A 13,479-nucleotide genomic window follows, 5' to 3' on the forward strand; every position below is an offset into this window, starting at 1 on the left:
TGGTTTGGAAGCTGTTAGTACCACAGAGAGGTGTTTTGTGAGGTAAGCTGGTGAAGAAACTGTTACGGTTTTTAGGAGCATGTTGTTGGCATAGTCAAGAATGCCTGCAACCACAAAAACACCCTCAAAGGAACTGAGGGAGCTGGGGTCTGATCTAGAGGCACCTCCAATTTCAGTTCCAAAGAACTTAGATCAACTCTGACCTCCCTGTGTGTCACAGACCTTGAAACTTCGCTTTGCACCATTTTTGAGCTAAGACATACGTATTTGGCAAGTGTACACTATTGCATATTCTTCTGTTCTGCTCTTGATTTGAATACAGGGAATTGGAAAATCCACTTCTTTTGATAGTTGTTCCATTATTTAATTACTTGTGCTGTTAAAAATATATGCTTTATTTCCCATTTGAATTTGTCTAGCTTCAGCTGCCAATCACTGGATTTTCCTATGACTTCCTATACCATATTAAAATGTCTTTTATTCTCCCATGTTTTCTTTCCAAGGAGTTTTCATAGATTGTAATAAGCTTACTACTGAATCTAAACAAATTGTATTGTTTCCCACTGTAAAGCTTTTTCTCCAAATGTCTGCACCCACGTCAGTTCATCATCCTTTTTAGAAATGAATTCTAGCATTGCATACTCCAGTTTTGACTTTACCCACAGCCCTGTGCAAAATTAAAATTATATCCCTGCTACTGTTTACTATCCCTGTGTGTGCACCTGCCGCAACATCCTAACAGGAACCCGTACTGGATTGTCTCATGCGGCCACTGAATTCTTTTAAGTGTCTCTGCTTTCCAGGCTAATCTGATTCTGCAGTTACACAGCCTTTATGTCTAGATTTAGGATTATGTACCTGGTTATATGAAACTCATTTTGTTTGGGCTCCAGTTACCACCAGATTACACTGACTGCTGTTAATTTACCCATGTCGGTTTTGCCAGCAGCAGTGTTGCAGTGTTTAATAAAACTTCAGACCACTCCTTGTGGATTTTTGTGAGAAGCAGCTCTATTTGATGATGATTTTACATCACCAGTTTGTTCTTAGAGCACTGTCAGTCAGTTTTAGATTAAGATAGTGATATTGATATGGTATAGTGCTGCTTTGTCTTATCGTATGTCTTATGGTAGGTACCATGTCAGCTGGCAATTTGTAGACCTCAAAGAATGAAATCAAGCTTGTGAGCTAGATATTTCTCTGTGAAACCATGCTGATTGAGATCAATTATCCTCTTATTCTTCTTGATTTTTCACATGTGTTTCCGTAGTTGTTTGGGACCAACATCAGGTATGCCATCTTTGAATTATTCAGCCTGACAGTGCCTCATAATAATAGCATTATCTTGATACTCTTTCAGTCATCTAGAACTTCGCTGTATTCTAGGGTGCAATAAATTTAGCATCATTTTATCAAGGAAACTGGTCTTCAGCTCTGGAGTGAAAGAGTATCAAGATGGTAAATCAGATGCCTGTACACTGAGTACTCTCAGATCTGGGTGAAGGCAGAACACTGCAGATTTCAAGTACATTTTAAGCAGCTTGTGTACAGCACAAACTTTTCAGACAGTTCCTTGAAGTTCTGTACACCTCTGAATCAAGGACAATTTGTTTATCCGTATTTGGATTAATAGCTGTGTAGCAATCTTTCAGAGGAATTTTTCCTCTACGGTTCATTACTACCTGCACTGTCTAGATGTCTGATCAACCAGGATAAATCCTCTGTCTGTTCTGAACTCCAGTCTAGCCAGTCTGTCTCCCTAAGGAGAAATTTCTGAAGAGACAAGACTACTTGGTAATTGTAAGGGGAAAAAAAAATCAATGTAAATCACTTTTTTTTTTTTTTTCTTCAGGCTTCTAGGCCTGCTAGCTTCACCCGTGTTGCACTTAATTATCCAAGCATGAGACCTCTACAGCACAGAGCAGGATCTCAGTGCTATCTATTATCTACAGTCTCCAGAATAAACGAGTTGTGTCTCTTATGCTAACTTGGAGATTTAATTATTGAGGAGGAAGAAGGCAATATCCTAACAGTGGACATTTCTTTATTTGTCCTGTTTGTTCCTTCTTTTCATTTTGCCACAGTCACTAGCAAATTTCTCCTGTCTGATCTGTGGCACACAGCATCAGGGCTGCTGAACTGCTTACCAGAGGAACATCTGCAAGGTCAGACTCTGCATGCTAGAAATTCTGGAAGGATTGTAACCACTGGAGCTTTCTTGCCACAATCCAGAGCAGAGACAAGGTGGTGTTCTGCAGCATTATAAAAAAAGTGGATAGTGGCAAGAGAAGGCACTTCATTTCCTGCCTAGAAAGCAAAAGTGCTTTGGCTTTTGTTTATTCATATAACACCTGCCTGGTGGCTGTAGGACTTGTGGGGAGGAACATGCAAATGGTTCCATAAACAGCGTATGCTTCAGAAGTTGGCCAAGCAATTAATTTTTGTCTTTTCCTTTTTTTTCAGTTTGGCTGCCATGTGATAGCTAGCATCACTTGTGTTATGCAAGAGCGTGCAAATAAAGAGATTGTCATGCAACTGATGCTATTGGGCTAGATGTGTCACATACACCTTTCTCTCCAGACTGTAGAGAAAACTTGGTCAACCCAAATCCCAACAGTGAATAGTTTCAGTATAGCCATCAGATGCACTGGTAACCAGATTTGAAAATAATTAATCCAGACACTTTCTCCCTTTCGGATCAAGTCCCAGCAAAAAAGGGAGCACTTCCATCCAAACTTGGAGAAAGCTCCTTGCAATAAGGAATTACAGCAAGAATTAGATTTTGCCAAGAAAGACTGTACCTTTCTTGGCATAAACTCAGACTCTAGAGCCACAGCCATTCCAGTAACATCCTTTTGCCAGTGTCTACTCTTGCTTCATTAAAAATCTTGGTCTTCAGAAATTTGAAAGAACTTTGTACAGTCTGGATTGTTAAAGAATAACATCCATCAACAACTTCACATTTCCAGAGGGTAAGAGTGTATACTAGGAGGTTAGCTGTGGTACCTGATGTGCTGTGACTTACTGTCCTAGATAACTTGCTCATTTGCCTTTTCACTTTTCCTTCTGATTTCAGTGATGGCATCTGCCAGCATTCTTCATGCATGTGTCCAGGAGAAAATTCTCCTTTGTTTCTCAGTATTTCTAGTATGCAAAGGCTATGGTAAGGACCTCAAAGAGTTAATTTTGATTGAATTTCTTTTTTCTGCATAAAAAGGGACATCATTCAAAACTTATCTGCTCTCCTGCCTTGACTCCCCTCAGCTTCTGTTGAGTATAACTAGCAAAAATCAGAATTAATGAAAATCTGGGCCTAAAGCACCATACAGAGAGAAACTTCATACAGGCTGGTAGGCTGAATCATAGATTACTGAACTACAGGTGGCTACGTTCAGTGGTTGGTAACGACAGACATCCTGAGGCAAACATTTTCCTTCATCACTGTGTCTTTTCTGTCCCTGCATGAATCTATTAAAAGAGTTGATGTCTGCTGAGGAAGCACTGCCAAAGCAGCAGGGAAGCACAAATAACCTGTGAATCATTTCAGAGTTGTTAATTTAGGGCCGGTTTTAATGGCTGATATCCCTTTGTGCTGTAAGGTCATGCATGTGAGTGGAATAATGAAAGCGTAGGCAAGAGGTGCTCTGAGCTACTAACTTGTTCTTTCCAGTATCTTCCTCTTCCATTGTGCTGTTTGCAGTGCTGTGTTGGAGCTGACTAGCTGGGTGATTTGTGAATCATGGATCCATTGTCCCCTTTCTGCATGGAATGTTTATGGATTTAAACTTTGTGCTTTAAAGATAAGGAGCTCCTCTGCAGTCCAGCACGCAAGCTGACTTGAGTTTCAACTGTGTAAAGGGGAAAAGAGAAGAGCATGTGTAGGAGATGGAAATGTGGGGAGAAAGCAGCAGCTAGAAGAGTTTATAAGATTAAATCAACAGTCCCTAAAGATGAGTACAGTATTTTGTTCCTACTTTTATTAAGTCCCCATGACTAGCTACTAGTCACAGAGCTCCTATAACTCTTCAGACTCTTCCAGCTGCAAAATCCAGGGACATTTGTCATCTTCCTATGCACTTCACAGCACATAATGCATTGATTCACTGATGGATGTTCTACTCAGTGTTACCTATGAGGAGCTGTAGCAGCTTAGAGCAAAAGTCTGCTGAGTCCATGTCCTGTCATCAGTATCAGTCAACAGTAAATACTCAAGCATCTAGCAGTTTAGCAAATGTGGTGGCATTAGTAGTCCTGGAGGGATTTTACTTCTGTATGTGTCCAGTCCCTTTTTATTTTTTTTTTAACAGCGTATACTGTTAACATCCACAGCATCCTCTGACAAGGAGATTCACAACAGAACAGTGCAGCATGGAAAGAGCTACCTCCTTTGTTGATCAAGCCTGAGCCTTTAATGTTTCCAAATTTTGCTCTACAATTAAATTCTCCTTTCCTTTCCCCTTCCTCTTCGCAGGCAATTGACAAGTATTGCCGAGTCAGTGGTGGCTTTTCTGGTGTCAAGGATGTCTATTCCTCATCTCCTACCTATGACGATGTACAGCAGAGCTTTTTCCTTGCTGAAACTTTGAAGTAAGTTCTCTTCATTCTTGCATCTTCCTGTAAAAGCTAGCATCTACATTCTGGAAGAATATGGTGGCTCAGCCAGTAATCTGTTGTCTTGTGAGGGTGGTTTATGGCTTGGGTTTTCTTTTTTCCCCACCTTTAGGGTCCCAGATCAGCCCATTTTACCAGCAGAAAATACAAGTGGAATTTCCCAGACGAGAAACTTATGCTGAGAAAGCTTTAGTTTTTAAGACTTCTCTGCTGTAACGCCAGAAATCAAACAGGAGACGTTATCTCCTTTTAAGAAATTCCCTTTGCAAAAAACATTTTCCTTTAGATACAGTGACTTGATGTGCCTTATATAAGCATGCACCATGCTCTGATATTGTAGGACCTATTTCTCCTGTGTATGTCACTGGAAGGGAGTAAATGCACAGAACAAAAGTCCTTCATGCCCTTGGATGATTTTTCTGTATTTATCCCACAACATATTTTTCTAGAATGCTTTTTGTTTTAAGGAAGAATCTCAGACATATTTTATAATCTCTTACACACTTAAATATTTTCAGTTGAGTCAAATCAGTAGGACACCTCTAGTCCACCCTTGCAGAAGCTAATGCACTCTGTTGCATATTTAGTTCAAGGTAAAATGTTCAAAGTCATTGGTCTTCTACCATGTTTCTTTTTAATTAATTGCAAAAAGTGCTATACTAGAATAAGTCATAACGTCTAACTTACAGACATGATAGAAAAACTAGTATAAAGATAGGAACATGTTATGGAGATTTGATTAAGAGATCCATTTTTAAGACTGAGCTGTCATGTCATGGCTGCTCATCTCCTTCATCATTGACATAAACTGTCTATCAAGAGCACTCTTTTGTCACGCAGTTGTGATCGCTCTGGGGTTTTGCCTATGAAGCAATGTCTTCTAATGTGTGACAATTTTCTTGATACTTAAGTTACATCAGCAGTTTTGGTAGTATAGTTCTGGCATTGAAGTCTAACAAGATTCCTGAATTGGTTACCTCCCTGGAATCTTGTGAATTTGTCTACTTTTGGAAGAAAAGTGTCCGAGTTGGCTGTGTTCCCTACCTCTTTTTTTTTCCTCCTGCATAACACTTTGGAAAATATTTTATTTGGTTAATTCCATAAACAGAAGCCACTGCTGGTAGTGTGAATGAGACCAGAGCTGCTCTTAGGAGACTTAGTTGTTGCTTCTGCTTAAATATCCATGCCACTTTCTGCCAACATGTGATGGACGGGATGATACATATGTTGTTGCACAAATCTGTCAGCAACAAAGACTCATTAAGGTGCACTTTCTGTCTTTACAACCCAGTGATATGATGAAAAAACAGTTGTAACCATTTGGCAGTCTAGCATGGCATGCAGGCTTTGCAGAATAAACAGGGTTTCTGTACAGCAGCAGCATTTATAGTATCAACAATATTGGATTTTCAGGTTTTAGCTGTTCTGATGTATCTGAAGATTGATTTTGGGTGTTGGGAGTTCAAAATGCAGTGGGGAGAAAGCAAGTCCTGAAAGTGGCAGTAGTGGTGCCTACTTCAGGCACCACAACATGGTTTACTGGCAAGAAGGGTCTCAAGAGTTCATCACATGTCCTTACATGAGTCTGGCTATTCTGTCCTTCTGCTGACTCCTTACCAGACTCCTCTACCTAGTCACAGTACTTTGTTTCCTCATGTTATCATTATCAAAAGAAAGGCAGCCACTGCTACCTCCTCTGTTGTCTTCGTTAATTTTACTTCACTTACTTTTTTGAGTTCATATTCTGAATCCTAAAAGCTGTACTCCCTAAGAGAGAGGCAGCAGCTTCAAACAGGTCCGGTCAGAGAAACAATACCTCCCCAGGAGCTGATCGTATGTGATTGATCTGCCTATAAAAGCCAAATCAGAGAATAAAATCTGCTCCTCAGGGACATCTGTGGCAGCAAGGCTGACCTTTGAAGTATTGCCAGAATCCTGTCTGCATCTTAAATAATCACAAGGAGATCTGAAAATTCACCTCATTCAGTAACTGGGGGTACTATAATGTAAACATTGCAAAAGGAGGCAGTTCTAGGAAGGAGCTCAGAAATGTTTACTGGCATTTGGTTTGGATCATTTCCCACTTGTGGGACAAAATGAAGTTTTATTGGAGAGCTGGATATTAGATGTTTGATGATGATGCCGTTGGCATAGGCAAACCAGAAACTGGGATCACCCTGAGATAAAATAGAGAACTTAAGGTCAGGATAGCTCAAATGGTTAGGAAAATAAAGGCAGAAGGGTTGAGTGCAATGCCATGAGGAAAATGAAGGTGTCCCTCAGAAGTGAGGCATAAAATGTGTGTTACGGAATGCCTGCTATGATATTTTCTGCTATTGATGATAACTTCTCCATCTTCATTCCCCTTAAATTCAAAATTTATCCCTCTCCCAAACATGCATTGTTGCTGCTTAGATACTTTGGCTCATCAAAGATACTTATGAAATTATGAGAATTTAGGCAGTATGAGTGGCAAGAAGGTAGCTGTTGATTGGGAAGGAGCAGGACATAGAAATAGGTTGCTTAAGTTATTCGAAGGAAAAGCATGAATCAAATGAGGAAAATTAGTTTGAGTAAGACGAAACATTGCTGCTGTGGTGAAAAAGAGTTTGGAGAGCTACAGAGGTAGAAAGCAAGGTAGGAGTAAGGAGGAAAGGAGAGGCATGATGCTTTAAAGATGAATGAAAAATGTAGAGAAAGAGACTAAACATGTGGAACAAAACTGAATCATCTCAGCAAGAAGTTTTTATCTGTAAACAGTTAACTGCTGAGGAAGGGAAGAAAAAGTAGAGCTTCGCTGACTGGTTTCTGCTGTGGATACAACCAGCAGATAAAGGCAATGGGAAAATGATCAAACAGGGACACACAGCTGTAAACAGTAGACACTATCAGCATCTGATTGAGAGAGAGCAAAGTAACAGCAGCCTCAGCAAAAAGAAGACAGAATAGTGTGTGTGCACATTCTGGAAGTGACAGAGCCCACTAACGGGAATGACACCCCTTCCTTGTCATGTGCTGCAAGACCTGTCATTTTCTGCACGGCAGGAGAGCAGGCTGAAGGCACAGCTGAGAGGTCCTGTGCACCCATGACCTTACACTTGCGCTTGCACAATGAGGTTTTTCGGAAGAAGGGAAAAACCTTTTGAATTTTAACAATTGAGTTTGGAAGCCCTGACAAAGATGCCTCCTACCATTGTCTCCTACAAAGTACAGCACAGCCACACTCAAATGTGTGTGCTAAGAAAAAAGAACCAAGAAGTATTCTTCTTCCATATACATCCAGGAACCTCACCTTTGTTACATGCTTCATTTTCTTTGCATTACTTTATAGTGTACAACATTTACGAATCCCTTCACAATACATTGGCCGGTTTCCTCGCACCAGAACCTGAACCAGCTTCCAGCATGATGATGACAAGTCATATTTGTCATGGCTTACTGGCTTCTTTTGTGCTTCCTCAAAGTCCTTAATTTGGATTAAAGAGGATTAGTAATTTCCAGATGGGTTTACTCCATTAAGAAGAACTTTTTGCCTACTTCTCTGCTCCCCTGTCCCCCAAATCCTTGTGCTTAATGTCTTGATGTTTGTTTTACATTGCAAGTCTTTGAAAGGAGTCTTGAAAACTGAAAGTTACTTGGAAAGATTAAAATGCTGTCTTTATAGCAACTTTTATTTGAAGGGCTTGATCATGATAAAAATGACTTTTCAGATCGTTATAATAGTGAAGTTTGTGTGGGTGCTCTACAAAGACTGAAAGCAAGTAACTTGTTTATAGCTTTAGCTGCTGGTTGGTGGGACCTGAAGCTGCTGTGTTGCCCCTTCCTGTCTATTGCTCTGCTTTAATAGCCATTATTTTTGCTCTCTGTCTTGATATCTAGGTATTTGTATCTGCTTTTCTCCAATGATGACCTTCTACCATTAGACAACTGGGTTTTTAACACAGAAGCTCATCCTCTGCCTGTTTTACATTTAGCCAACACCACACTGTCAGGAAATCCTGCATATCGATAAAAATGGCTCTATGAACAGGAAGAGAGACTGTTTTCAGCTCTGTTTTGTTTACATGGACCACTTGAGACTTTAAGCAGGAGAGGAGAAAGACAGTTGATAAAACTAGACCTCCGAGTCAAGCACGTACTGGCGTGAGAAACAAAGCTCTTCAACAAACAATTAAGTTAAGTTAAAACTGAAAAAAAAATTCTGTTTTATACATGACCAAAACACGTTAGTGTGGTATTTACAGGACAGAGACTTCATGTGCTTTGAACCCTAGCAAGACATGGAATCTAATATAAATGCAGCAGCATAAGGAAGAAGAGGCTTTCCTGTCCAGGGAGAGGAATTTGCTGCTGCTGCTTTTGGCTGTTGCAAGGAACAACACATCAGTCACCTCTTCAGACCTAGTGCGTTCCAAATACCTTTTTTTTTTTCTTTTGTTTGTTTGTTTTATGGTGGCATGAACAAAGCAGCAACAAAAAGCAACATCACTGCACCAGCAGCATCAGGATTGGATTTTTTCTGTACCTATCTGAATTTTCTAAGGAGCATCAGTTTGTTCAGACTGGCAGCCATTCTCAGGGCCTCTAAGCTATTAAAACTAAACTCTAAACTATAAAAACTATTGCCTCCTCATTTTCCCTTTGCAAGATAATGCTGAAAAATCTGTATTGTATGCTTACATCCAAAAAAAGAATTAGTAAGCACTTGGTTTGTAGTTCACTGTCAGCAACGTGGGCTTAGTTCATTTGAGAGGCTCCAGTTACAGAGTCTGGAGCATAGCGCATAGGAAGGAGCCTAAGTTTCCCTTCCTCACAAATCCTGTCACATGGTCGAAAACAATCTCTTATTAGTCCTAGTTCTTTTTAAATAAACAGAGATGACAACATGAGGAAAACAATCTCTCATTATTTATGTAGCAGGATACAGTATATATCTCCTCGAGGTAAGCATTTATTTTTCCATACAGTCTGAATTTTTCCTGAAAGTTAATTTCATTCTTTGGATAAGGATTCATAGATCCTTCTTTGCAAGTATGTGTTTGACAGAAGCCCCGAACTGCCTTTGATTTAGTTTACAAAACTCCTTGTCTTCTGAGTGCTCCAGTGCGAAGCCAACATGATCTTCTTTGGAAACAACATAAGATCTCTTACATGTGAGTGGAAAAATAAACTGAAGAGTCTCTTCTTACATTAGTTTATGAGAAATTAGATGCTGTTACCTGCATTGTTTTTTTTTCGAGCACTCCTAGGCTGGACTGGACAGTATCACTTAAATGGAGTCTGCTTCAGTCTTCACTTATTTGCTGAAAGAAATTTCATCTTTTCAAGTATATCTCAGTCTCTTTTTTTTTTACTATTATTCCAGAATTCTTACAGCTCAAATTATTCTTTTTATTTCCTTTTATAGTTCTGAAATCCTTTTGCCATGGTGGCTGGCCCCTTTGCTGAAAAAGAGCTGTGAGGTGCTCCTTTCCCTCCTAATTAGTGCACAGGTTGAGTTTTAAAAAAATCTTGATTGTATTTTCATACTAAAGTGAGTGGAAGAACTCTTCAGTGAGCTACAGCAGTACAACAGCAGATCTAAAGGAAGTCGGTGCTATTTCTCCCCCTCAAAAACGTTTATATGTGAAGCTTTTCTCTCCATCATATTATAATATATTTGACTGTACATTGTAGTAGAATTTCCCCATAAAATTTTTCTTCACTCATCTTTGACACTAACTTAGACACAGAAATCATCACATGATCTAAGAAAAAACACTGTCAGATGCTTTTTTCCAGACAGTTACTTTAGTTTAAGAGGAGGAAGACACAGAGCTTGGAAAAAACTCCAATCTCAATGTTTTTACCTTAATACTGGTTACTTAGTTACTGTAATTTGCAGCAGTATCCTAATGAGAACTGATAAAGTAATTGATATAGTAAATAATACTGATTCAAGTAATTGTTTATTTAAAATTAGAAGTAGCTTAATAAAGGGATTCTTCTTACTGGTGCCACATTAATTTATTTTTCTAATTAGTATTCAGTGACTTACTGAAGAGGTAGTCATATTCCATTTTCCAAAGTTCAGATATGTTGTGTTTTGAAATTGAGTTTTTCCCATCCCATGAGAACTCTTATTAGTTTAAAACTACACTCTATTGCCTTGTTCTCCTAATCTCTTTTGGTACAAAGGAGAAAGAGGAAAAGCAGACTTTTCTGTTTTGTTCTGGTTTTTTTTTTTTAAGGGAAAAAAAAAGAAGAAAGAAAAAGAAAAAAAGAAAAAGACACTCTCCACCCCCTACATCTTTTGATAAATGCAGTTGTAGAATGGCTGCCAGTCTGTTCAGAGAAAGGTCAAGGACAGAATTCTGGAGACCCAGAAACAGCAAACTTCTTATCATTGTTGGCTGCTCTTCCATCCCCTTCTTGTGAATTAAAGAGCAACCCTTCAAATTAATTCCTCCATGAATCCAAATGGGTTAACTCACTGCCACAAGAATGCTTGAATTGAAGACTGCCGTTTCATGTTATGGGATGGTGTTTTTCTCAAAGCAGATGTACAGTACTGCTATTTCTTCTTTGTGTAGACAAGCAGCAGGTACCAAATAAAGGACACTTGTTTCTCATTTTCCAGTTACCCCAACGGCTGTCAGTTTTTACTCGATCACTCTTTAAAATGCAAACTATCCTTTTCCTCCATAAGCTACTGATGTGCATAATCTATCAGAAAGAATAGATTTTATGGACTAATTGCTCTGTCATTCATTAATATCTCCATCCTGAAATTTCCTAGAGCAAGCTTGGGTTCGGAGGTAATAGGTTTTGGGCAAGGTGGGTGCATAATAACAAAGCACCACGGATATTGAAACTTACAGCTGATGTGACATACCCTCGTTCTGAGTCCTTCACAGAGAAGTAGGTTCTGATCTGCAGAATGGTATTATATGCAAGCCAAAGTTCAGACTGTTTTCCCTCTGGGTACCTAAGGTACAGTAGAATATTGTCATTTTCATTCTGTTGCTGCTGTCTTACATACTTTCATGAAGATAGAATGTAAATTTAAGCACAAAATGACTTTTTAGTCCTAGTTGTTTCCAAGTCTTGCACTGTATTCTCTAACAAAACAATCGTTTTTTTCTTTAAGTAGCCATCCCATTTTAGCAATTTCTACAATCCCCTCTCCTCTTACAGGATGAAATAAAGAACAGAAAATCATGTATGTTTTTGGCACACTGGATTTGGGCAAGAGCCTGGAAATCCCAGAATTGTCTATTTCCTGTTTGCATGCAGTCAAAACAATGATGTTCGGTTCTTTTCCTAATCCAAGCCTCAAGCTTGCCTATTGGTCAGGATCTGCTAGCAGAACATTTTTTTCTAACACTTACAGCTTGACTTTTCAAAGAAGCCAGATTTCTGCAGCTTCCATTGACCACCCTGGAGCTATGTGTGTCCTGCGGTCAAGAAGGCAACTTCTTAACTTTGTCCTCTAAATAAAAACAAAACCCTTGAGTGATATCCTGGGTGTTCATTTTGCTGCACAATGTGGTCCTTAAAAGTGAATGCTTAAGAAAATCATGGAAGACAGTAAGTACCGTGGAGTAAAGGGAAAAGCAGGTGGTTCCCTGTGCAAGTCACACCTTTGAGGCTCCTTTAACTTCCTGCTCCAAACTTGTGGATGACTGTGTTCTACCTCCCAATCACTGACATATTCTCACAGTGTTTTACAAGATTTGAATGTTGAGTATCTGAGTTCTGAAAAGTGAGAATAATTACACACTCCTTGTAATACTGTCCTGTAAGAATAAAGGTCTACCCTGTGTTGATTTACAGCAAAGCCCTGTTGGGCTGTCCTTTATGATCCCCTCTTCTATCCTTGAGGAAATAAAATTACAAACCTTCAGAATGTGATTCTTCTAGTTTGAATGGAGAAGTGGTTAATAGCATTAACGTTGGAAGGATCAAAAATGTAACCTGACATCCACAGAAAATGGTGAGGCAGTTTACATCTCAGGGCTGTAAAAGCAGGCTCAATTTGCTAAAAGCTGTTACGTTCATTAATAGGTCTAGTGCATGTTTTTAAGGGGACAAATAAGCAGGCTTCCTATTACCAGAGAAAAATGAAAGCAAGCTGTTGATCCACATTGTAGTTCAGAGATCTGTTTACCTTGATAAGACATCCCTCTTTTGCTCCTTGAATTTTGAGAAACAGTCTTCTGACTCAAGAGTTTGTGTTGCTATACAAAGAGGAGACCCAAGCTCTTCTGCAGGTTATATGCGTACAACTGTAGCAGGACTAGCTAGATGAGCACTAGCTGCTATGGCTGTCAGCCCCTTACTAGCAAACTGCTCTGTAATTGCCCAGAAAAGTTGGGGACCACTGAAGTCGAAAGAGACAGCCTGACTTGTTACGGTGAATTGTTGCCTTTAGTCGTAATCGCTTGGTGGAAGTTGGATTTGTGTTCTGCCTTTATTCTTGCTTTGTCTAAAACTGACAAATTATTTTTCCCCTAAAAGGGCAAAAGTCTATCTTCTGATGTGGAAACCTTCTGCCTCTGACCTGGAATCCTGCATATGTACTTTTTACAGATTAAAAATAATATTGTATATAAAAAAGATTGAATAAAGAATGTCTTTAAGTGAAAAAGGTGGGCTTTGTGTCCTTTGCCTCCAACAGCAACATCCTGTAGCATTGGACTGTCAAGCTGATCTGGTTTCATAGGCTTGGAGGTGCTGGAGCTTTTTACTCCCCTACAGCTCTGTTAGGGACTTTGTCAACTTAAACATGTATCAAGACCCCCTGCTGCAAAATTAAAGTCCTGCACCCCTTGCTTGCTTTTAACAGGTTGCTGTAGTGCTCTAATTTTTCTCAAGATGTAGCTAAAT

The 13,479-nt window shown here is 39.4% G+C and overlaps 1 protein-coding gene across 1 annotated transcript in view; it reads left to right on the forward strand.

Moving 5' to 3' along the window:
• MAN1A2 (mannosidase alpha class 1A member 2) overlaps positions 1-11,222 on the forward strand; it is a 144,283-nt gene extending 133,061 nt beyond the window's left edge. Inside the window, exons 12-13 of the mRNA XM_086759953.1 lie at positions 4,472-4,587; positions 8,491-11,222. Of these exons, the coding sequence (XP_086616079.1) occupies positions 4,472-4,587; positions 8,491-8,623 (249 nt within the window). The 3' untranslated portion in view covers positions 8,624-11,222. The remainder of the gene's footprint in view (positions 1-4,471; positions 4,588-8,490) is intronic.
• The last annotated feature ends 2,257 nt before the right edge of the window (positions 11,223-13,479 follow it).

The sequence above is a fragment of the Chlamydotis macqueenii genome, chromosome 1, assembly GCF_036417535.1.
Source record: "Chlamydotis macqueenii isolate bChlMac1 chromosome 1, bChlMac1.mat, whole genome shotgun sequence".
Taxonomy (NCBI): Eukaryota; Metazoa; Chordata; class Aves; order Otidiformes; family Otididae; genus Chlamydotis; species Chlamydotis macqueenii.